General features: G+C 37.4%; 1 protein-coding gene across 2 annotated transcripts; it reads left to right on the top strand.

Annotated features, from left to right (window-relative positions):
• The first annotated feature begins 1,606 nt into the window (after window positions 1–1,606).
• Window positions 1,607–25,732, top strand: LOC103704019 (myosin-11-like). Of its 2 annotated transcripts, XM_008787133.4 has the most exons (39): window positions 1,607–2,206; window positions 4,144–4,272; window positions 5,112–5,255; window positions 5,390–5,535; window positions 5,619–5,775; window positions 5,876–5,934; window positions 6,068–6,227; window positions 6,369–6,518; window positions 6,605–6,741; window positions 6,824–6,970; window positions 7,098–7,199; window positions 7,310–7,367; window positions 7,454–7,555; window positions 13,064–13,101; window positions 13,296–13,422; window positions 13,506–13,676; window positions 13,851–13,982; window positions 14,095–14,204; window positions 14,344–14,404; window positions 14,676–14,853; window positions 14,933–15,138; window positions 15,234–15,353; window positions 16,327–16,425; window positions 16,669–16,878; window positions 18,269–18,408; window positions 20,590–20,701; window positions 20,789–20,839; window positions 20,936–21,019; window positions 21,190–21,360; window positions 21,441–21,596; window positions 21,711–21,917; window positions 22,092–22,235; window positions 22,429–22,499; window positions 22,594–22,693; window positions 24,321–24,377; window positions 24,648–24,704; window positions 24,791–24,871; window positions 24,967–25,049; window positions 25,155–25,732. In XM_008787133.4, exons 1-39 carry the CDS (start codon window positions 2,204–2,206, stop codon window positions 25,276–25,278), a joined length of 4,584 nt encoding a protein of 1,527 aa, XP_008785355.2. In that variant the 5' UTR covers window positions 1,607–2,203; the 3' UTR covers window positions 25,279–25,732. The 2 variants fall into 2 exon arrangements, 1 of the variants encoding a protein (XP_008785355.2); XR_003385023.2 differs by lacking the exon at window positions 25,155–25,732 and having other exon boundaries at window positions 24,321–24,446; window positions 24,967–25,046.
• Window positions 25,733–25,806: the final 74 nt, after the last annotated feature.

Raw genomic sequence — 25,806 nt, 5'->3', positions numbered from 1 at the left:
ACCGGCAAAAAAATATCAAATAAAAGCTCTCAACCGCCTAGGTGATTTTTGATATTATAACTTTTATAAAAATATATAATGTAGAAAAGCATATAGAACTTCTTAATACTTTTATTGTAAAAGTGAAACTTTCAAAAAATCTACAAATAAAATAGATACAGCAGCATTAATTAATATGAGGAACATGAGATTAGCATTAATTAGAAATTCACCACATATAGACATGGATCCAACTCATCTTTTAGGTTAACTTCTTATGAAGGATTTGGCTTGGTTAAAGCTGGTTACATACCGAGCCTCGGGCCTAAACTCTATTTATCTTTAATCGGGCCTATTTAAAATTTGATCTTTTTCGCCCAAGCCCAGTGCATGACCAGCTCTACTTAGGAGGTATCTAGATTTTGATCAGATTGGAGATATCCCAAGCCATATCAAAAAAAAAAAATTGGTAGGTATAAATGTCAGGTATCTCTCAGAAAAAGAAACAAGATACACACAAGCGTGAAATTTTGTTTATTATTTAAAAGAATCATCTCTGCTTTGATCATCATCTTGCTCCTATCTTTCTCATTACTCTCCTTCACTTAATCCACTTTCCATTCTTGCTTCTCTTTACAACTGCTAGAGTCCCTTCATCTATGTTAAAGAGGCATCTATCTCAGACAACAATAGTAAGCATATGACTCCTATACAGTAATTAGTCAAAAATCTTCACCTTTATCCAACTTTCTTGGAATATATTTATATTGATAATTGAACTCCAAGCTACTGCTACGTGGATGGAGGGCGACTCCTTTACTGTCATCAATTGCTTCACCAGACTGAGTAAACAAGTAACGACGATGTCTGTCCTCCTATGGATGAGAGAAATCTGATCTCAAACCTTGATGCGTTCATAGCAAGTCACATTATAAAGTATCAAGTTAGCAGATCAGGTTGCCAACCATGTTGCTTATTATAGTATGAATATCATTTGGACTTTTATCTTTCTTAATTTTTTAGACTACTCGGTAAGAAAGATAAATTTTGAAAGTGTACATGGAAAGCATATTGGACATCTTAACTTCGGATAGAACTGACTTTTTTTGACTTCGATCATACCCAATGAATGACTTCATTGCACGAAGCAATAATATTTTAACGTGTTTTATGAGTGAATAAGAGCTAGATAATAATTGGAGGTTACAAATTTTTCTTATTACATGAAATAACTGTATTGGACAAAAATAACGAAATAGGATTTACCCTTTTGGTCTCTTATTATTTAGTTATCTAAGTAAAACTGTTCTTGTAGAGGGATTTCTCATCGCTTATCCTCTCGAGCGAACTTCGACGTAATGATGCGAGTGGGATTTTCTGTGGCGGTGCGTGTTTTGCATTGCGGAGCAACAACATTCGCCACGCGATGCACCACATTTGCCGCCAAACATGCAGCGTTCGGTTCTGGAGAGGGACGACGGTCGTCCGTCGCCGAGAATCCGAGATAGATGACTTGGCTAGGCTATCTAGGGCGGTACACGCACCGCAGAGGATCCGAATCCCACGAATGCTTGGGGTGTACGTACCGGGCGCGTTAAACTTCCCCGATCTAACAAACAAGGCGGGAGGGCGAGGGACGGGCGGGAAGGGGAGCCGAAAAGCCCGCCCAGGGCGTCGAGGCTTGAGGAGAGCCACGAACTCCCCTATAGATTTGGCGGAAGCTCCCCTTCACCCTCTCTCCAGTCTCCCATACTCCTTTCTCTCAGCTGAAACGAGTGAGCGAGCGGAATCGATGGGAGCGGAACGATTAGGGAAGAGGAGGAGAACACCGTTCCCCGACAGGTTTTCAAAGGAAAAGGAGAGAAAAAAGAGGAAAAGAAAAAAAGAAATCAGAATTGGAATAACGAGATTGATTGGGAGAAGAGGGAGAAACTTCAAGAAGAAGAAGAAGAGGAAGAGCAAAGAGATAATAAGGATTACGTGCGATCTCTGCTCCGCGGAACGATCTTGCTTTTCGTAGGCTTTGTTCAAGAACCCTCTTAGACGTCACAGCCAAGAAACAATGGAGTCCGCAGCGGCCAGGGCAATTCTCAATGGAAGGCATCAGGGGATTCGGCCCTTTCCGGAGGAGGAGGTTCTTGGACTACCCCCCAGGTGAATCGCTTCCCGGTTCTGGGATCGAAAATTCTGAAGGTCGGAGTCCAGTAAACAGAAAAGATAAAGAATGGTACGCGTTCCTATCACTCCCCCTCTCTGTATATAATAAGTACCGTGCTTGGAAAGATTAGCTACTCTTTCCTTTTGTCTTCAACCCATGATCCTGGCTTTACCGTCCTCATCCGTCGTCTGCTTTTAGGCGGCATTGTGGTTTCGTATTGCATATTTGGCACCCTAGAGTTTTGAACTGGCCTGTCCATACGAGGAATCATTTTCTTGCAGGGTAATACGGTAATCATAAAAGAAAAAGTTCGGTAAGTGGAACCGTAATTACAAGTATTCAAGCGTGCGGAATTCTTATATTTTATATTTCCATTCGGGATTACTTCCCCCTACCTTCAATTAATTATATCCCAGGAGATAAATGCAAGACGATCCCTTCCGCTTTTTCTAGCTTTGGTAATATGAATCAGCCATTTCTGAGGCTTGTAGTATGTCTATGCTTTCAGCTGGTCTCGAGATCCGTTTTATCTCCATGTCCTTGGACCGATAAGATCATTCAGGTGCGGTGGTAGGATTGTCCAAGCCAGAAAGGCACGCTAGTTTCACCCAGAAAAGGAACAGTTCACAATATTCTGTACCGGACAAAGCTCTTCCGATAGATTATTTATCTTTTCCATTCTCTCCTATATATAACCCAAAAGTTACATCCTTCAACCACATTGAAGCACTAATTTCAAATTCGTACTGCATTCATTATCTTCATATTTGAGGAGGTTGGAACTGCGACTCCTCCTCTTTGGCTGCTATTTCACAAAATAAAGTTCTAGCTTTTATAAGCAATGGAGGAAATATTGCTTTCTTTCCTTGTAAATAGCTGACCATTAACGGATAGTCTAAGGTCATGTACAAGTGAATATAAAGTGGCTCTTGTCATGATGCAGATTTTTGACCTGAGATGCATGCATTTTATTCTTTCACCATTCTAAAAGGATGCTGAGACATTTACTTGTAGTTCTCTTTTGTGTATTTGTTGAATATTATTCACATAAGGGCAAATGCCCAAACCAATTCAAGAAGATGACTTGATAATGTAAGCATTATTTTGCCCTAATATTTGTTGAGAACTTGAGATAGATTCCATATAAAAAAACAGCAGCAGTAAAGAATTTTGGAAGAATTAAAAAGTCAATGTTTAATTGGAAACTAGTGAAACTTTGGATTTTAGAAAGCTTACAAACTGTGCTTTTGATAACAGCGAGATGGAGATGATAATGATTTAGTGAGAAGTGAAGCGAGATTAGTGGATGAAGGATCTGCAGAAACCTTGAAAGCCTAGATAGAAGTTGGGCTTTGAATGTTAAAGTTGTTTCATTCTCTCATGTAACATAAAATTAAATGAATGGATTCCTTGGGAATGTTTAAGGAAAATAGAGACAATAGTCCAATGATCCAATTCGGAGGTCTTAATATTAGCTAATAAACAATGTATGATTCATGCTTTAGAGCTAAACAACATGCACAACACTATCAAATTATCTGAATCGCTAGGTATGTTGTTCTTGCTAATCAAATTGGATGCCCATAAATACTTTCATGCCAATGAGTACAAGGACATAGCCACTACTTCAAGGTACTCAAAACTAGCACATGGAACTATATAGGTATATTACTGGTTCGACATAGTGCAGCCAGTACAAAGTATGTTATGCACGTCGTACCAACATAGGCTCCCAGTAATTTTTCTCATCCATAACTATGGTATGCCTGAAACCAAATAGTATGTTGGTACGGGGCGGTATGGGGCGGTTCCGCTTGGTTCAGACTAGTTTATCTTATAAACTGAGTTCAACCTAGGAACCTTTCTGGTTCTGCACTAGTATGGTATGCTCTTTTATGGATGGTTCAGGATGGTTCAGCAAACTATGCACTGCTTTGTTTGTTCTTTCTAGAAATTACATATGTCATGACAACCAAGCTTTCTTTTTTTTATTTTAACTGTTGCAGGGAACTCCAGTTAATATAATTGTAGGTTCTCATATATGGGTTGAGGATCCAGCGTTAGCATGGATTGATGGTGAGGTTACTAAGATCAATGGTGAAGAGGCCGAGACCCAAACCAGTAATGGAAAAATGGTAAGTTGTTGATGACCTATGGCATTACTTATGACTGATTGAATGCAACTTTTTCTGTCATTTCTACCATCAAATTTTATGTCTTCAAATCCAATCAGCTAGCAACTTTTTTGAAGACTTAAAACTACAACTATCTTTTAGTACAGAAAAGTCAAATTCGTGAATTGTTATCCACTTTGAATGTGTTTTTTTTTTTAAAAAAATTTCTTTCTAATTTTTATTGTTGGGCTGCGGTGTATGTGTGTGTCCTTTCTTGGGGGGAGTGGGGGTGGGGGTGGGGGTGGGGAGGGGAGGGGATTGGGATATGTTGGACTTTTTGTGTCTTGTGCTATCTGAAGGGCCATGGGCCACTGTAATTGTATATATTGCTAGGCTATGATCCATTGTGTCACAAAATGTTGTATACTCTATGTAATTGTTTGAACATGACTTTAACTTGGTATATATGAAAGTCACTTGACACTGGCAATAGGCAACAACATAGTCTACATGTTAAGCTAATTGAGAGTATGTGCTTATGTTTCATCTTCTTATTTTTGAGGTCTTATGAGCTACCTTAATTGTATATACTGCAAGGCTACCATCCGCTCTCATATGTACCATCACTAATGGATTACTTAATTATAGTAACTGCATCCTCAATCTAACTGCTGTTCTAACGCCATATTATATTGTAATGTCTACTCTGTAACTAGGTGAAAATGACTATGAAACTTGGGTATATGCAAATGTCATGTAGCACTGGCAAGCTGCAACTTATTAATTTTGTCCTAAGTAAATTGGAAAACACAATTTTTGCATGGCAGAGCAGTGACATGTATTTCATGATGATACTTTAGGTTATTGCAAATTTGTCAAAAATATATCCAAAAGATATGGAAGCTCCTGCTGGTGGAGTTGATGACATGACAAAGCTCTCTTATTTGCATGAACCTGGTGTTTTACAGAACTTGGCAACCAGATACACACTCAATGAAATTTATGTAAGATACCAGTTTTTTATTACATTGTTTTCGTTATTCAATTCATATTTTAGTATTATAGCACTTCTAGGTTCAAAATATTCTCTAGATTTATACCATGACATGCAAAAATCATATATTTGTCACTCTGGCAGACTTACACGGGAAATATTCTTATTGCTATAAATCCATTTCAAAGACTGCCTCATATTTATGATTCTCATATGATGGAGCAATATAAAGGGGCACCATTTGGAGAGCTCAGCCCGCATGTTTTTGCAGTCGCTGATGTTGCATACAGGTGAAGTTTATTACTGTTATATGGAGGACTTTTGATTTGCTTCAAGAACGTAAAATGTTATGCAAATACTTCATTTGGAATAGGGCAATGATTAACGAGGGAAAAAGCAACTCCATTCTGGTTAGTGGTGAAAGTGGGGCAGGTAAAACTGAAACAACAAAGATGCTTATGCGCTATCTTGCCTTTTTGGGTGGGCGTGCTGCAACTGAAGGAAGAACGGTAGAACAACAAGTTTTGGAAGTAAGACCTAATTGTTTATCAAGACAGTTTAATATTTTTTTTCTAAATCCTCTGTTTATAACTTGTGCTTCTGAAACTTTGCTAACTGATGTGATTGCAGTCAAACCCAGTTCTCGAGGCATTTGGCAATGCTAAAACTGTCAGAAATAACAATTCTAGGTTGTCTGTTGCCATAAATTCACATTTATAGGAGATTAAATGTCAGGATAAGTTTTTATAACAAGATACCTTTATTACATATCCTGAGAGATTTGCATTTTTTTCTTTTTTCTTTTTTTGCCCCTTAATTCAGCCGTTTCGGTAAGTTCGTTGAGATCCAATTTGATAAGCAAGGTAGGATATCGGGTGCCGCCATCAGAACCTACCTTCTTGAAAGATCTCGAGTTTGCCAAATTTCTGATCCAGAGCGCAATTACCACTGTTTTTACCTTCTTTGTGCAGCACCACCAGAGGTGACCCTCTATTTTCTTTGGTATTGCTTATGATTTTATAATAATATTCATGGTGGATATTCTTGATATTGTTTTTTATCTTTTATAAAACTTGCCCAAGTTTTTTACATCTAATGTTTGAACTGTTACTTTGACTTTTAGGACATTGAAAAGTATAAGTTAGGGAACCCAAAATCATTTCACTATCTTAATCAATCAAATTGCTATGAGTTGGTTGGTGTAAGTGATGCCCATGATTATTTAGCTACCAGAAGAGCTATGGATATTGTTGGAATTAGTGCACAGGAACAGGTATCCTTTTTGTTATGCTTGTCTGCTATTTGGATAAAAACTGAAAACATCACTTGATCTTTTTTCTGATGAAAGTTGTTTTCCAGGATGCAATTTTCAGGGTTGTTGCAGCCATTCTTCATCTTGGAAATATCGATTTTGCTAAGGGAAAAGAAATTGATTCATCGGTTCCAAAAGATGACAAGGCTAAGTTTCATCTCAAAATGACTGCTGAACTTCTTATGTACACTCTATGTTCTTATTGTTCTTTTTTCCTTGCTTGGTATGTTGGTCATTGGGTTATCTTGGAATATGCCATATTTCAGGTGTGATCCTCAGGAATTGGAAGATGCACTGTGTAAGCGCGTCATGGTAACACCTGAAGAAGTTATTAAGAGATCGCTCGATCCTCTTGGTGCAACAGTAAGCAGGGATGGTTTAGCAAAAACAATATATTCTCGATTATTTGACTGGTAAATGATTTTGCAATAAGCAAGATTCCTATATCGGTTTAATGTGTCTTGAGTTTTTATAAAGCAGATGAAATGAGTGGAGGTACTGGCATCTGATTGATGGATGGTGTATTGCATTAACCTACAGGATTGTTGATAAAATTAATGTCTCAATTGGGCAAGACCCAACTTCTAGTTCACTCATCGGAGTCCTTGACATCTATGGTTTTGAAAGTTTTAAGACAAACAGGTAACTTGTTAATAAGAATCATTCAGCTTGACTTATAGGACATAGATTTACCTTTCTTTTTCTTTTGCTCCTGTTTTAACATTTATAACCTTTCATTATCCATTCTGTAGTTTTGAGCAGTTCTGTATTAACTTTACAAATGAGAAACTGCAACAACATTTCAACCAAGTAATGCTCATTCTTTCTGGGTTGTTCATTGTTGTCTTGTCTTTTTATTTAATAATTCTTATGAAGGTGCATATTGTGCTTTCCAGCACGTTTTCAAGATGGAACAAGAGGAGTACACGAAGGAGGCGATTGATTGGAGCTACATCGAATTTGTTGATAACCAAGATGTCCTAGATCTTATTGAAAAGGTCATTTTTTCTCCTATTTAGCTGCATAGGTCTATCAATTAAGTAGTATGCCATTCATTAGTTATGTCTGTTATTAAACTGTACATGCTCCATGCATAAGCACTAGTTCACACATTTCCACCTGTGTCTGTGTGTGTTTTTGTTTGTTTATTTCTTTCTTGCTAACTTATGCATATTTGTACCTATATCATACAAATATATATTATACCGACACACAAATGCATATTATATATATTATTGGGATTTGGGTTCAAAATCAAATAATTTCTTACCAATGCATTGAATAGTCACAAAATGGATGGATGACAAGTTAACTAATTTTCTTTTTTTATAAAGGATAAATAACTTGATTTGATTAATGTAAGGCATCCAAGCACATTGACTCTTGGTCCATATGACTGTCTATCATTATGCATTTAAAGATGTGTAGATCTTGATCAGTGACACGGATTATTGATTTGTAAGGCCCATTATACATACAAAGATGTGCTGCACATTTATGTTTATGCATGTAAACGAATACATGAAGATACATGCATACAAAATATATTTATGTGCGTGTATGTATACGTGCAAGTTGTCATTGCTTGGTGCAATGGTAAAATGTTGGGATGACAAGCACAATGGCGTGGGTTCCAGTCCTGGGGCAGCCACTTTGTGCAAAAGAAATTGCAAAGGCTAGGTCTGTCCCAATTTGCCCCTCCTAGGACCTTGGATTGCCGAGGAATAAAGGTATCATTTCCAAAATTTTGCCTAGACAAGATATGCCCTATTTGCAAGATGGGACACCTGTTGATATGGTCTTCAACCCATTAGGAGTACCCTCACGAATGAATGTGGGACAGATATTTGAATGTTCGCTCGGATTAGCGGGGGATCTGCTAAAGTTGTTATGCATGTAAACATACATAAATATACATACACATATACATATTTATAAAAATGTATTATTATTTATGCGCCCATATCCCATGTGTTTGTATTTACGTGCACAGATACACATATATATATGTATGTGTTTGTGTATATATTTATGCACATGCGAACATCTAGTCTTGAATTTGAAGATTGGAGGAGATCTGCACTCGTCACTTTTTTCTCTGTCATAGAAGCATTAAGTCCCCACTTGCTGGTAAGGACTGAGGAGATTGCTGCTTCAATTTTTTTCTTGGTGCTTGTATGGATTTATGCTCTAAAGTTCTTGTAATTATGTCATGTAGTATAAGGACTTGCTATTGACTTTAAACATGTGAAGGGCGGGATGATGCATGAGGCTCCTCCTGTTGCGGGGTTCGGAGAGGGTCAGATGCATGCAGCTGCACCTATATGCGGAGAGGCTGTTTTGATATTTAAACCCATGACACTTGGGTCGCAAGGGAGCAAACTCACCGTTAAATCAAGGTTCACAATCAGTTTAAACATCTGACATCTAATGAAAAATGCCTAACGATTTAAACAAGTTCTGTGATTCAGCTAACCTAATCAGATCAAATTAAGTTCTCACATTTAGTATGAAAAAACTCAAACACGTAAAATCAGGATGACATTTAATTAAATATACCCCTGTTATTCTTGAAAAGTCACCAAGAAGTAGCAGTAATAAGGCCCAAACAGGCTGAATGAATTGGTATTGGTGGAACTTGAAACCTTGATCCGAACATGTTGACTACCAAGGATTGGCGTACTGTACCAACTAGGGACTGGTATAGAGTACCCCCACTAGACTCCCTTATTGTGTAATGACCTCATCATGAGCAGCATCCAGACTACCACATATCATCTGGTAACTACCTGGTGTTGTTCAGTACACCTTTTTTTTTTAAAAAAATATTTTTTTTGGTCATGTAAACTGGCCATTTACAATGTTCACAAATGCCTATTCAGTACCGCCCTAGCAATATTCGAAGTGATTTCTGGTGCAAATTGTATTAGGTGTAAGTCTCTTGTCAATCTCTAAGCAATATATGTCCAAGTTGATAATGCCACGTGTGAGTAGATGAAAAAGTACAATTCAGAGCTGGTGGCAATTTCTTGGATGAGAAAGCCCTCTATTCTGACAGACTCCTTGAGTCTTAGAGCACGCTGTGAGCAGGAAAGAATGCCACAAAGCACTAGATATCAAGGTTTTAAATCTCGTGGGACAGAGATATGCCCATTTTTTGATGGAACAGGACACCCCGCTATCCCGCCCCATCCTGGCAGTAGTCCCGGTCATGCATCCCAGTAGATGTCCTCTCTCTCTCCTTTTTTTCCTTTCTTTTTTTCTTGCTTTCGTTTTCTTCTTTCTTTCTTCTTTCTTTCTTTTTTCTTTCTTTTTTCTTTCTTCTTTTTTTCTTTCTTTTTGTTCTACCTTCCTTTCTTTCCTTTCCTTTTTTTTTCTTTTTCTTATCCCTTCCTTGTTTTCTTTTTTTTCCTTTTTCTTCTTTCTCTTTCCTTCCTTCTTTCCTTCCTTTCTTTCTTTTTCTTCTCCCTTCCTTTCTTTCTCTCATTTTTCTTCTTCATATTTTCTTTCACTTTTTCCTTTTCTTCATCTTTCCTTACTTTCTTTTTTTCCTCTTTCTTCTTCTCTCCTCGCATGGATGGGTTTTGGAGTCCGACCCCCTCTCGATCCTGTTTTCTCGCAGGAATGGGACAGGATGGCCGGGATGCCCCCCGTCCTGCCTGGACATAAAACCTAGCTAGATATTATGTTATTTTACTACTTGATGAAATACCGGTAGCCAATTCATAATTACATTATGAAGTGGATAGCGATAACTTAGGGGTTGACTGAACCATACCAACACCACTAGTCTTGACTATGAGCTATTCACAATTTCATAGAGGAATTTGAGAACGAAATATATGTTGATCACCCGTCATGTAGTTAGACCCACAAGAATCAATGACCTAATAGGAGGATCTAAAAGGCACAAGACATCAAACTTTGTGAGTTAAGGAAGCATATGTGGATGAAGCATGATCATTTAGTTAATCAAAGTTGATCCTTCCTTAATTCTTTATGCATGCAAAATCTTCCTTGGCCAATGTTATTGTCTCCTTTCCCTAGGATTCTGCTAGTATTCAAGGGTTTAATAGCTCTGTTGAAGTTGGATTGATCTTCTATGATGATAGCTTGATTGGCCCATACTGTCCATACCAACTTTCCATGTAGATCCTAATGTGTGTCAACTTTATGATTAAGAAATCCACAGTGCGGGCACTTTGTGGTTCCATAGACTCTCCCTGGTTATATACCTCCATTGTAGCTTCTACAATGGTCTCGACATACAATATATAGCCATTGTTGGAAGAAACATAGGCTGATTAGTTGATATATGTAGGTGCCGTTTAATGGAATAACTGTTAACTTATGGAAATCCCCTTATATAAAGAGGGAACTTCACCCTTCGTGAGTGAAGAGGCTTGCACTTTTCGTATGGCATAATTTACCCATATTTGCATGAATTGGGAGCAGTGCATGAGCCGATTCAGGGGCTAGTGCGGGGAAGTGAATCTCTCTCTCTCTCTCAAAAAAAAAGGAAACAAGAGAGGAAGGTGCAGGAGAAAGTTTTTGTGGAAATTCCAAAGTCAATGCAGTATCCTAAGTACAAATTTCCTATTACTAAGATGTTGACACAAGTTTGGCAACATGAAAATATATTCTGTGCTTTTTCTATGCATAAATATCTGCAGCAGGGGATTGATACATATCTGGCTCTTTGAAATATCTTGGTTAATGTTTGATCTCCTTGTAATGCATCATCCTCAATACTTTCCATATCTCCAATGAAATTTTAAGGAACATAACAATCCCCTATTTGACAATCATGTCATTCGTTCCACTGCTTTATGTTCCCAGTCTTCTATTTTGGAATATTTTCTTTTAGCTCTAGGTGAAAGAGATGTAAGTTACCCTCTTTTCCTTTTGCCCTCAAAAAAAATACTTGGTCATCCATTGCCGACTAAATAGTTTTGATCAGTGTTTGCAATCTCGAATCATACCACCCGGCATGGGCTATACCATTTTGTATTGGTTGGATAACAAACCCCCTATGCTCCCCATATTGAGTGTCCATATTGAGGTATGTACTGTACCGACCCTCGGTACCGGTTGGGTGTACGGGAGCTGATGTCGAGATTGTAAACCTTGGTTTTGATCATTCAGCAAGCTTGCTATAGTTCATACTAACGATTATATAGCTGATTTCAAATCCATGCTTATAAAAAATGGACAAGATTTTGTCAAAAACTTAGGTTGTGATGAGCTCGGCATATTTGCAGAATCTCATGTTATGGCTGACAACAATAAGAGAGCAAGGAACCCATGTGCACATGTAACCTAACTACTTGGAGCATACACAAATATTCCCTACTGTCGTGGGGGCCACATTAACTTATTATCTTCCTGCATCCTTCCCATATCTAAAGCTTCTGGATGAGAGAGCTTTATATGAAGAGATCTATGACAAGTTGAAAAAAAAAACTGATTTGGCCGGCCCCAACATTTTGTTGAAGAAACTTACCCAAGAAAGTTATTTGATCAGAGAAATATAGATTGATTTGCTTTAGGATTGTGAGGATTCTAGGTCCTTTCATCATTTGATGAAAGGTCTTGCAGGTCTCTACTGATCATGTCTCTGCTTCCCACCAACAAATCTTCGGCAATAAGGAAAACATAGAGGTGTCTCACCAATCATACAAGAAAAACATAATAAATATGATATCTTAGAGTAAGAAGTGAGTGAGAAAGGAGAGAAAAGTGAAGCAGAAGAGTGGGGAGAGTTTTTTTGTTTTTTTGGGTGGGGATGTTTTGCCAAAATGGACAACCAGGACTCCTGCCCGCTGTTGACACTTTTCCTATGAACCTTTCTTTTACGGACACAGTTTATAGTTTTATTCTTTTGTAATAGGTTGAACTCATTTCTTACATGCCATTTTACAACAGTACATCTTGAGACAGACTATTTAGATCAAACAATGTGGATCTAATTGGATTAGTCAGCAAATATATTCTCTTATATGTTTCCTATTCTTGTATCAAAGTAGCCTTGGATTCCCTTTCACAGAAGGTAGCTTTTAAAATTTGAAATATGGGAAAGTTTTAAAAACACATCCAGAATCCACTTCTATTTTTTTAATTAGTTTTACTGAAAATATTTCTCATTATTTACAGGATAGTTAACACACTTTTGTTAAATGTATGTCCACAAATGTAGTGTTCTAGTACATTGGCATTATCTTTGTATTGGTTATAATGCTGACTAGTTTATGCATTACACCTGAGTGATCCAAAAAGATTAACAGTGTTGTTTACTGCTTCTTCCATCATAATAATTTCCCTTGTTATGATAAATCCTGATTATGTAAAAAAGTTAGAATCTGATGTCATCCTTTTTGATGGTGGATTATGACTAGATTGCCTCAGCAAAATCGATTTATATTTACCAGTGAAGGATTCTGAATGCATGCATATGAATTTGGAAACTGCATATTATAGAAAACTTATACTTTTATTATCATTTGCAGAAACCTGGAGGTATCATTGCACTCCTTGATGAAGCATGGTATGGCAATGTTTTTATTTGCTTTTTTTGAACACCCAATATTTTCTTTTAAATGAAGTGAATTCAATGTACTTAGCAATATTCTGTTAGAAGCTGTCAAATGTGCACAAAATCTTTGTTTGAATTATTGGTAGGTGAATTTGTTCACCGCCTTTCTTGTACTATTAATCATCTTTTTCTCCCCATTTCACCAGTATGTTTCCAAAGTCAACACATGAAACCTTTTCTCAGAAGCTTTATCAAACATTCAGTAAACACAAGCGCTTCATCAAGCCAAAACTCTCTCGTACAGATTTCACAATATGCCATTACGCTGGCGAGGTAAGTTTTGATGAATTAGCTCATATTTTTTTATAACAGGATTTATTATTTTTCTAAAAGCATTCCTTCCTTGCTTTTATCAGGTGTTATATCAATCTGACCAGTTTCTAGACAAAAATAAAGATTATGTGGTGGCAGAACACCAAGATTTGTTGAGTGCTTCAAAATGCCCTTTTGTGTCAGGCCTTTTTCCTCCTCTGCCTGAGGAGACAAACAAATCTTCTAAGTTTTCCTCCATTGGTTCTCGTTTTAAGGTGTATAATCTTTCTATTTTAATCAGCTAAAGGTTAACAGAAACATGACTCCATCATATATAGAAGAGTTAAAATTTTTATTACATGTTACATGCCTTTCATTTATCAGACTTTTTCCAGGTTTTCTTTGCAGTAACATATGCACCTCACTCTATTATGGTCTACTTGCTGCAGCAACAACTACAGGCCCTGATGGACACATTGAATTCGACAGAACCTTATTATATTAGATGTGTGAAGCCGAACAATCTTCTAAAACCTGCCATATTTGAAAATGTCAATGTCATGCAGCAATTGCGATGTGGTGTGAGTGCAATTCAAACTTAGATGGTCTTCTATTATTCAAACTTAGATGATCTTCTATTGTTCCTATTATACTGTGCACGTGTCTAAATTTTACAACTATTGGTGGCATTAGGGTGTTCTTGAGGCTATCAGAATCAGCTGTGCTGGATATCCTACACGTCGCACATTTTATGAATTTCTACACCGTTTTGGTATTCTTGCTCCAGAAGTTTTGGAGGGGAAGTATGTTCCACCTTTAGTTAATAGTTTTATACTTGTTATGTTTTTGATTTTGACTCAGCGATGTCAGGTTTCTTCTTGAACTCTTTACTTATTGTTATGTCATTTGTGTTTCTTGTTCTAATATGTTACAATTGAACAGCTATGATGAAAAGGTAGCATGCAAAAAAATTCTGGAAAACAAGGGCCTAACAGGCTTTCAGGTAGCTTCTGGACCATCTTTGTCATTATAACATTATGTATATCCATACTTCATTGGAATAACTGCATACAATCATTACTTGATGTGCTCTTTCATAAATGTTTCTGAGGCATGAGTCATTTTACAGATTTTGCTAGAGTCTTTAATTTTTCCTTTTCTTTTGAAGTTAATCAAAATTATCTACGAATTATTTGCTCGTATCTTAGACTAGTATTGATGAGAACTTCATATAGTGCTGATGTTATATATCATATCACCTCCTGGTTTTCCAGATAGGAAAGACAAAGGTTTTCCTTAGAGCTGGTCAGATGGCTGAGTTAGATGCTCGAAGAGCTGAAGTACTTAGCAATGCTGCCAAAGCTATCCAACGCCAAATACGAACACATATTATGCGGAAACAGTTTGTTGCATTGTGGAAGGCTACCATTCATGTTCAGGCACTATGGAGAGGTGTATTTAGGTCATGTTGATGTGATAGTCTGTTTGATTTCTTTTGTTGATTACTGACATCAGTATGGCATGTTTGTAGGACGATTGGCTTGTAAGCTGTATGAGTGCATGAGAAGAAAGGCTGCTGCAATTAAAGTTCAGAAACATTTGCGCACGTACCAGGCTAAGAAGGCTTATACACGTTTGAAAATGTCAGTTCTTGTCCTGCAAACTGGTTTTAGGGCCATGGCTGCTCGGAACAAGTTCAGATTTAGGAAGCAAACAAATGCAGCAACTGCCATTCAGGTTATTATTAAATTTTTATGTTACATATGTTTAAAAATATCATTTATGTACTTTGTTGTTTACGGATATTGCTGTCCTCTTGATCCATTCTGTAGGCTCATTGGCGCTGTCATAGAGCTCATTCTTATCATAAAAAGCTAAAGAGGGCATCCACTGTCACCCAGTGCAGATGGAGGGGAAGAGTTGCAAGGAGAGAGCTCCGGAAACTCAAAATGGTTGGTTATCTGACCAGGTTTTTCTGTTTGTGCAAGATAATGAAACACAAGAGCTTGTGATGAAAAGCAAGCTTTTTCATTCTTTTTCCTGTGGTATATGTGGCATTGTAAGTAGGCTTGCAGGCATTTCCACTAAACAGTAGCAAAAGTATATGGACATTGATCCCTGATGAGCTGATGAAGCTTGGAAATAATTGACACACCACCTACGGTACATGCATGTAAAAGTGCTTGTCAAAATCTTTCCTTGCTTTGTTAGAAAGGCAGCTAACCTTTCGCTCAGACATGTTGGAATTCTTTGGAGAATCCTTTATTTGGAGGATGGAAAGTAAGGAGAAAGAAGTACAAGTTAAGAAAAAGGTAGAATCAAAGTGAAGACGTTGATCCAATGAAAAGTCAATGTCTAATCACATTACCAGATTTGCTAAAACCAGAGCTTCATAATGTAAAGATTACTAGAAGTCTAGAACCCTTTGAAATCAATCCCTATGATTCTATAACTTCCCTAACCAGCTGATATATAGTAGTTCAACATGACCTTGCATATGCGATGGCATTGGGCACTAAGATGACAGCTTACTTTGCTCCACATAATTCCAGAAACTTCTCAATTGATTTCAATCATGTGATTGACATGTCATTCCTAAATTTAGGTGCTGTTACCTTTGTAAGTTGTGTATTGTAACAGTAACCTATACTATCCCAGTATGCCTCTTAAATAGAAAAGTAATTAACATGAACAGAGAGGGAATAGATTTTTAATTAGAGAACTGAAAGTTGCACATTATTATGTTGTTGTGAAAAGTGATGATTAGGTCACAAAATTCTGTTTCTTCTGCCTCATTTGCCGGTATATTTTGGATAATGAGACTACCTTATCTGATTTGTAACTAAATTCAGAGAATGTCACATGTTCAGTAGCTAGAAGCATATTATCACATTGAGGTTCTCTGTCTTTATTTTTTTTCCCCAGGCAGCACGAGAAACAGGTGCACTTAAAGAAGCAAAGGATAAGCTTGAAAAAAAGGTGGAAGAACTTACATGGCGTTTACAGTTGGAGAAGCGAAAGAGGGTACTACTTAGACATTTTCTTCACTATTTTCCCAGTGGGTTATCGCTAGAGTTCATATTTTATCACGACATGTTAATAATAGCTGTCACATGTATAACTTTTTTTGTTCTGCCACTGACATGGATAGTTGATTTGCCTGTTCACATATATGTAATTTTTTAATTAACTGACAGTGCAGTTCTAAATAAATCTCACCTGACCTTCACAGAGACTGATGTTTTAATGATCTGTGAATGGATGCAGATGGACTTAGAGGAAGAGATAACAAAATTACAGAGCTCTCTTCAAGCAACACAAAATAAAGTGGATGAGACAAATGCAATGCTTGTCAAGGAACGAGAGGCTGCTAGAAAGGCTATTGAAGAAGCACCTCCTGTTATCAAGGAGACCACTGTTCTTGTTCAAGACACTGAAAAAATTGATTCCCTGACAACAGAAGTGGAACACTTGAAGGTACTTGCCCATGTCCGGTTCTCTCTTATACTTTTGGTGTTTTTCTTTATTGCTTGATGGTGCTGCAACCAATATAATATAGTTCTCAACTCAACTAGGCCTTAATCCCTAATTAGTTGGAGAAAAATAAAGATAATACAATATAATGCAGTGATAATGTAATATGCATTACTTATAATATGCACCAAAATTAAAACTTTTGGTGCTTTAACTAATATAACATAATATAATATAATATAATGCAGTATTCCTTTCGGTAACACTTAAGATGACTAAATATGTTCGCATGCATGAGAGAAAATAGAATTTATCAATTTAATAATGCTTCCATTTGTTGTGTCAAATTATAGTAGGGACTAGGGATGCAACTTGTGCAGATTGGATTGAGTTGAGGGCTAAGCCTAATCTATCGCAACTTGTATGTCCAACCTTAACCCAACCCCCAACCTGAAATAGGGTTGGGATTTATCCAACCCTACCCATCTTAAGCTGAACTCAAGCTGGATGGCTTAATATTGGATTGGTTGGTATCTTGCTTCGCTGTGTTTATGCTATCTGTGACTCAAGAAGAGCTATAGATATACTTCAATAAGACATATAAGCATGAAGCATTTCATTTCATTTATCAGGTTGGATCAGGTTCCATTAAATTAGGATCAGGTGAGGGTTGGGTTTAAGCTCAACCATGACTAAACCAAACCTGGAGTTGGGTTGAGATTTTTGAGCAAGCACCAACTCCAAGTTCATAAATCCATGGCCTCCCTCGACCTAATGAGCAGGTTGGGCTGGTCGGGTCAAGATAAACCCAGCCCAAGTTGCACCTTTACTTTTTATGAAATTGTTAGAAAGTATATTTTAATGGATTGCATGTCAAATTGATATCTTGTAACCAATATAACATTAACAATAAAATTTCTTGTATCATTGGATTCAATATGTTTGGCCCAATTAATCTAGTGAAGCATGCAATTTTTTTCAGTTATTCAAATGTGTGAGACATGAATTCAAGACAGACATGAAAATTTAAGACTGAAAATGTCATTTTCTGCTTACCAAATTTGGTTCCCCAAATAGTTGTGCGAAGTCTGGATGGTCATGGTATGTTCATGCCTTCATGGCTTATCAAAGTTAGTTATAACTGCAACAATAGGTGCTATAAACTCCAGGTTGCTTACTAGATTGAGAATTTTTCCTGATGAGATAAAGTTTCCAGGTCTGTAATTTGTAATTGCATTATCCCTTTTGTACTTTTCTAAGTTGAAATTTCCTGTTTAACTTGTTCTAAGTGTTAGTAAGTGCTTCTCCATAAATGCTCATTTCCAGCATAGCACATAGCACCAAGGCAATGCACCAAACTTTGTTATATTTGTTTTTCTTGATTCTCTTATAGGCTTCATTACATTCAGAGAAAGAAAGAGCTGATGAGTTTGAAAAGAAATATGCTGAAGTTCAAAGAATAAGTGAAGAAGGACAAAGAAAATTGGAAGAGGCAGAAGGAAAAGTACATCAACTTCAGGAATCTTTAAACAGGTCAAACTTCTTTCTGGGTGTTAGATTTCTTATTCTTCTAGCAACTTTTTTCCAAGGACTTAATTGTTTGCGTTGAGAAATGTTATAAATGATTTCCTTTAGCTGAGTATTTTTTTTGTTTTTTCCTTTCCATTAGGATGGATGGTAAGGAAACACTTATATAGCTGACTCATATAAATGGGAGATTTGTTGATTAAGGTAATGATGCTCATGTTTTCGACCATTGCATGCCACTTGCTTGGCCTTTTCCCCAGCTCCTGTGAAGAAATTGCTTGTGACTTGTGGTGCCTAGTTCGGTTTCCTTCAGTATGGTGGTGCACTTGTTTGACTGATGATCTCCAATCTAGAAGCCAGTTTTGGACAACAAACCCCTTGTCTGAAAACCAAGTTAGTACTTTTTCCTATCCCAATGTACATCCAGGTCTTTGGATGATCCTTAAAAAGAACCTACATCAATATAAATAGGTTCCAGATTTGTTCTGGGTGTGGTTGGTTTGGAGTTGGGTCCCCAGGGAATTCAGGAGTTAAACTTTTGAGGGGCCTCCCCATGATGAAAATGACTTATGTTTTGTAGTCAGAAAATCTTTTTCAGACATATATTCTATAGATTGTATTTGTTGTAAAGACTTATGGGTTGTTTCAAAAGTAAATTTTTTTAGCTCATTTGTTAAATGAGTAAAAGTAGGCTCTTTCCTAGTTTAAAAAATGTTTCAGTTCTTTAAATTAATCAGTTATTACTCAACAACTTAAAAGTACAATCATGAGTGAAAAATTCTGTTTTGTTAGGGGAGAAAATTGCAGGTGAAAGAAAATATAGAAGATTTAGAATTTTTAGGCTTATTATTTTACAGTTAAATGAATATCTAGTGATTATAAAACTAGGTTAATTCTAGGTTGACCGATCTAAAAGTAGGCCACTTCCAGGCATATAATGCTGTCTAAAATCCATGTGTTGAAAATGCTAGGCTTGTGTATATAATTAAATAGCATTTGCTGGTAAGGTGTGAACTAACTGGTTTTGTAAATTATCTCAGAACAGCCAACAACTGTTAGCTCAGCTGATTGGCACCCCTCACCTAGAGGCTTGCCTTGGGGGAAGTCTAGGGTTCAAATCCTAGTGGTGGTACCAAGGTCTGCCGGACCGACCATACCGGCATACTAGTGGGCACCGGTACTGGTACGGTATCGGTTGGAACCGGTATCGAACCGTAGACATGCGCGCGGACGTGACCATGCGCAGACGTCAACAAAAAAAAAAGAAAAAAAAGCAAAAAACAATGGGTCGGTATGCGTCCGCGCGCGGACGCGTTAAAAGCCATAGAGTGGACTCGCACATCTGTGCGCGATTCCCGAAAAAAAAAAAAGCAACTACGCGTCTGCGGACGCGCGCGGACACGTTAAATGCCACTCTATGGCATTAAATGGGCAGCCCGCGTGGGCGCTCTTTTCCGCACGCGGGCGCGCAGGAAAAATTCGCTTGGTTCGGTGGTTCACACCGGTACCGGCTTGTACTGGTGCGAACCGCCGGTTCGCACCGGGACAAGTACGGAACCAATCGGTTCCGACCCAGTTTGGATCGGAACCGATTTTATATGCTGTACCGTACTGGTGTCTGTCGGTTCAACATACCATGGGTGGTACATTACTGTTGTATTACTCAAAAAAAGAAAAAGTAAATTATCTCAGAAGAATCTTTCTTCTTCACCTTTAGAGTGTTTCTTATATATTGTTCATGAAAATAAATCTTCTTGATCATTTATTTCAATTTGTATATGATGAAAAAAGGGTGTCCTAGCGCACGAGGCACCCATAGTTCTGAGGAGGGTCAAATATATATATTCTGACTCCTGCATGCGGAAAGGCTGTTTCGTTATATAATATTCAAGTATATGATGATTATTGGTTATATGATATGCAAGTATTTTCATAAAATGCATCAGTACTGTGATTAATTATTGTGACATGACAGTGCTATAAGCTGCACTGTTGTATCTACAAATAGCATGGTTTCATCTGATAGCATGTCTTAACATTCAGTCACCTACCTTCAAATATCTTCATTACAAAAACAGTATATGCAACCACATGATTCCAAGCCAGTTGACTATACATGATAGAAAATGGTATTCACCCTATACGTAATGATTTAATTTAAGTGAAAACCTATATTTTCTCAATTAGGCTTGAAGAGAAGACATCAAATGTAGAATCGGAAAATAAAGTACTCCGTCAGCAGGCTGTATCCATGGCTTCCAATAAATTTTTATCAGGACGTTCTAAATCAACTGTACAGGTGAATCCTACAAATATCATGCTGAATTCCCAAATGACAATTTAAAATATAAAGCACATTATAATAATTCCTTCTTTTGGTTGACAGAGGAGTTTTGAGAGTGGTCATGTAATAAGTGGTGATGCAAAAACAAATGCAGTAAGAGGAGGCTTGTTTTGTATTTTGATAGTTTGTTAGTCAATTAAGAAGTCTGGAATAATTCATTAGCTGACCATCTCCACATGTATGTTCTAGGATCCCCACAACACCTCATCTGCCTCAAGGGAACACTCTGAAGTAGAAGATAGACCACAGAAATCTCTCAACGAGAAACAGCAGGTATGCTTCTAGCTGCCTTTACCATTAATTCCTTTTAGATTTCCTGCTAATGATGCTTCACGATCTGGAACTTTAATGGCTTGCTGCTTCTTCTTTCCCACTTTTTTTCTTTTTCTGTGTGTGTCTGTGCATATGCGAGTACCTATTGTTGCATTGATTGCCACTTACAGGAGAATCAGGATCTGCTGATCAGGTGTATTGCACAGCACCTAGGCTTTGCAGGGAGCAGACCAATCGCTGCCTGTATTATATACAAATGCCTTCTCCATTGGCGATCTTTTGAAGTTGAGCGTACAAGTGTTTTTGACCGTATTATTCAGACTATAGGCCATGCTATTGAGGTTTGAAGTGTGATATTGGAATTCTTGTGTTTTGGTTAGCCAGCTGACCCTACTGAATTATTCTTCTTTACCTGTTGAAGACCCAGGATAATAATGACGTCCTTGCCTATTGGCTCTCCAATGCTTCGACCTTGTTACTGCTACTCCAACGTACACTGAAAGCAAGTGGTGCTGCCGGCATGGCTCCACAACGCCGGCGGTCTTCATCAGCTTCTCTATTTGGGAGGATGACTCAGGTTGAAAAATGTCTTGTTTGTTGATATCCAAAGATGCTTACTAAAGTTGAAGTTTATGCTTGTGAAAACTAGTTATCAAGTTCAAATGTTTATTGTGTATTGTTTTTGTATTAGAGTTTCAGGGGAACCCCTCAAGGTGTAAACCTTTCTTTTGCAAATGGAAGCTTGGTTGGTGGAGTAGACACATTGCGCCAAGTGGAAGCGAAGTATCCAGCTTTACTGTTCAAGCAACAACTTACTGCATATGTAGAAAAGATTTATGGAATGATCCGTGATAATCTGAAAAAAGAGATTTCTCCCTTGCTTGGTCTGTGCATTCAGGTATATTTATGTGCTTATGTCCTTGGCATTTGTGTGTTGGTTTTTTCATGTAATGTTGGCTTTGCTGGTGTTTTTCACTTTTTGGCAAATTATGGATACTGCTTTAGGCAAAGTGTTGTTTTTCATCCGGTTCAGTTGGTATATTCATGTTACTTCTGTACATGAATTATGTAGGCTCCTAGAACATCAAGGGCAAATTTAGTGAAAGGATCTTCTCGTTCACTTGCAAGTGCTGCAGCCCAGCAAGCTTTGATTGCTCACTGGCAAGGGATTGTAAAGAGTCTCGGAAATTTCTTGAGTACATTGAAAACAAATCATGTTAGTATATTTCTGTTGCCACCGCATTTTTTTTTTTCATTAACTTTACCTCTATAGTAAGTTCTAGCAAAATTCAGTGGTCTATCTATGCATTCTGGGTTAACAGATTGCATCTTATCTAGCTTTTACTTAAATGAGTCAAAACTGTCAAATAGACCTAAAGTCTCTAACTGGTATATTTTACCGTACTCAGGTGCCTCCCTTTTTAGTTCGAAAGGTATTCACACAGATATTTTCCTTCATCAATGTACAGCTATTTAACAGGTATTGGGTTTAGCTGTTTTCTTCGTACAAAGTGCATCATGGCATGGTGTGATGAGAGTTTTTATTAATTACAAGGAACTCTTTCTGTTTACAGTCTTCTATTAAGGAGGGAGTGTTGCTCATTTAGTAATGGGGAATATGTTAAAGCAGGACTAGCTGAACTAGAACATTGGTGCTATAAAGCAACAGACGAGGTACCTCAGTTTCTTGACTGTAGTTTACTTATTTTTCCCCAGTTTGATATAAAAAAACATTTTCACCGAACTTCGAAAGTTCAAATGCAACTATGTTGTACTTGTTGCAGTGCGTTATGAGTGTCTGCCAGTATATTGGCTTGTTTGCAGTGAATTGGTTTTTGGCATATCTGGCAATATTTGAAAATGTTAAAATGTGAAAGATATGGAGAATATGTGAAAAATAAGAAAATGAAAGAAATATCTGACAAAATTGCAAGAAGATACAAGTCTTTGTCTAGGTGCTCTTTCCCATATCTATCACCTAGTAAGTTTCGCATCATCACTTTGGTATTATCTACACATGTAAATTTTATCTATAAGAGTCCTTTTAACTTAAGCAATAAAAGAAAAAAGCATACCGAGGGACCTTTCTTTTATCATTTTTTTTTCTCGTCTTCCATCCCTTTCTTCTCTTCAACATTTTTTTTAAAGCATATAAAATTGTCTCTTGAGGTATATATTATGTGCCCTATTAATTCAATTTTCTTAAACTCTCCCTCTAGAAAATGCTATGGAGCAACACCTTTTTAATTTCTGCGCACTGACACTATTTACCACTCTTTCGTGTATACTGAGATCTGAAGCAACGTAGAGGAGTTATTTTAAATTGCAATCTAAAAATAGAAAAGAAATATTATGCATGACTTTCTTTTTAAAAGCTGAAATCCAGAAGTTCCATTTACCTGGATTTACTCTTTCAAGTAGACTCATAATTATTTTCTTATGACCTCACTAGCCTCCAGCTATTGGGGTTTCTCCTCCTTTCTCAAGATGGCTTTTTGAACCAGTTAGGATTTTATCTTTTCAATTTCCCAAGCATTCCTCTTTCTTTAGGGAGTCTTAGTGAGTGCTTATGACCATGAGGAGTCACCTATCTTCCCGAGAATAAGAAAGCAGAGCCATTATCATCCTCGAGTTGATTGAGATGTCGCTGTAGTCTCCTTGAGAAAGAGGAAAGTGGGGAAAAGCCCATAAATGATTATTAGAGTTGTCAGAGTTTGTCAGAAAGGGAAACATGGAAAATCGAAAGCCATCACCAAGCTGCAAATATTTCCTCAAAAAGAGGCATGGGAAGGAAAAACCAACAAAAATGTTGGACTTTAAATAATAGATTTACAAAATGGTTGATATTTTTGTTCCTTCTAATCAGTGAGACTGGATATTCAGGTTGTTCTAAGCTGCCCTAAGGCTGCATCTGCATGGATGAATGCGAATAAGTATGTTGGTGCTTTACATTTAAATTGTGCTAGCATTCCTCACTGTAAAGTCAGGAGACTAATACTGGAAGATCTAAGTTAATGTTCTTGAAGTAAAAAATTCAAATGGGAATGGATTTGTAACTTATTAACCTTGGTTAAGATGCCTAAAATGTTAGGATTTTGCCTTCTGTCATTTTTTAGTTATTTATCTCAATTCTTTAAATTTTAATCAAGTGTGCAAGAGAAAATTCGTTTTGCAGTCATTACTAATTCTACTCTGCAATGTTCTGGTTTTAGTGAATTCAGGACTGGTCAACAAGCTCAATTTAATATCAGTCTAGTTTTGTGAACATTATTTTCGTTGCCTGATAATGTTTCAATTGCAGTATGCAGGTTCAGCTTGGGATGAGCTAAAGCATATCAGACAGGCTATTGGGTTCCTGGTACTGAGTTCTTGTTGTACTGCTATTTGTGTTGCACATCATTTTTAACCCTTAGTTGGATTGCTTTTAGTAAGTCATACTTATTAGCTTTCTGCTATACAAATTTACTGCTGTACAAGTTCAAGTTTGAAAAATATTGTAGTACCTGCACAAATAAGTAAACTGAGATTGTCCATTCCTAGACTCAAAATTCTGTATCCTCGAAGTGGGCAACCATTCACACCTTTCCTTCCAAGTTGAGAGTATGTCTTGAAAATTTTGATTCTCCAGGTTATCCATCAAAAACCAAAGAAGACATTGGATGAAATAAGCCATGACCTTTGCCCGGTGAGTGAAACCTCTTAATCTTCCCCTGTGCCTTTCCCCGTTGCAGCTTTCATGAAATCCAACCAGCTCTACTATTCCATTCTCAGGTACTCAGTATACAACAGCTATACCGGATCAGTACAATGTACTGGGATGACAAGTATGGCACCCATAGTGTATCACCAGAGGTAACTTTATTTTGATGCCACTCATTTAGAGATTGTTGGGACTGCCAGATGTTAGTATATTGAGGATTTCTTATGAGAGTGGGAATTCTGCTTAGGTTATATCAAATATGAGGGTGTTGATGACCGAAGACTCTAACAATCCTGTGAGCAACTCATTCTTGTTGGATGATGATTCAAGGTTACAAACTTATTATTACTTATAAATTTGTTGTCCTTTTTTTTTAAAAAAAAATATTTCATCATTTTGCTGGAAATCCTTCATTTAACCTTATTGAATGTGCAGCATACCATTTTCAGTTGATGACATATCGAAGTCGATGGAACAGATTGATATATCTGACATCGAACCACCCCCGCTTGTCAGGGAGAACTCGGGTTTTGTTTTCTTGCTTCCACGCTCTGAATAAACACTTCCTACATGGACTTACACCGTCAAAAATCAGAATGCAGCCCTATGATTATTTTGACAGCCATGTGAACTATGGCAGGATCAGTTCTTCCTGCTTGATGAGGGCCATTCTTCTCTCACATGGAGGGCCTTGGTTAGCAGGCCGCTTCACAAAGGAGTTCCACAAAGGGCAAGTTCAGCACTCTTCCTCCAGTTTTGGTTAACTGTGTCGGTGAATGGGCTGAAACTCAAGGTGTTGGTTGTGCTCTATTTAACACAAGCTAGGGCTTTTTTTTTTTTTGAATGGTGTATTGTTCTTCTGGATGTAAGATTCAATTTTGAATCAAGCTGAAAGAATAGTTCCTTTTTTTTTCAGTTGATTCCTCTCTCATTGAGTTGGGAATACAAATATTGATGAAATTTGTTTTCTCGTACAATGGCAAGACCAAATTTGACTGTTTTCAGGCTTGAAAGTTCTTGCAGAACAAAAGCTGAATATCTGCATCTCTTGTAAAACATGGGGGAGAGACTCCAAGTTGGCAAGGAG

This window comes from Phoenix dactylifera, chromosome 3, assembly GCF_009389715.1.
Source record: "Phoenix dactylifera cultivar Barhee BC4 chromosome 3, palm_55x_up_171113_PBpolish2nd_filt_p, whole genome shotgun sequence".
NCBI classification, from domain to species: domain Eukaryota; kingdom Viridiplantae; phylum Streptophyta; class Magnoliopsida; order Arecales; family Arecaceae; genus Phoenix; species Phoenix dactylifera.
The sequence above is the reverse complement of the archived record's forward strand: the minus strand, read 5'-3'. Positions and strand labels throughout refer to the sequence as shown.

What these genes read in the sequence shown, in the direction of transcription:
- LOC103704019 (XM_008787133.4), top strand. An exon ending in AGCTCCGGAAACTCAAAATG is followed by an intron (nt 15,354 to 16,326) that starts GTTGGTTATCTG and finishes TTTTTTCCCCAG; the next exon opens with GCAGCACGAGAAACAGGTGC. An exon ending in CTATAGGCCATGCTATTGAG is followed by an intron (nt 21,361 to 21,440) that starts GTTTGAAGTGTG and finishes TACCTGTTGAAG; the next exon opens with ACCCAGGATAATAATGACGT.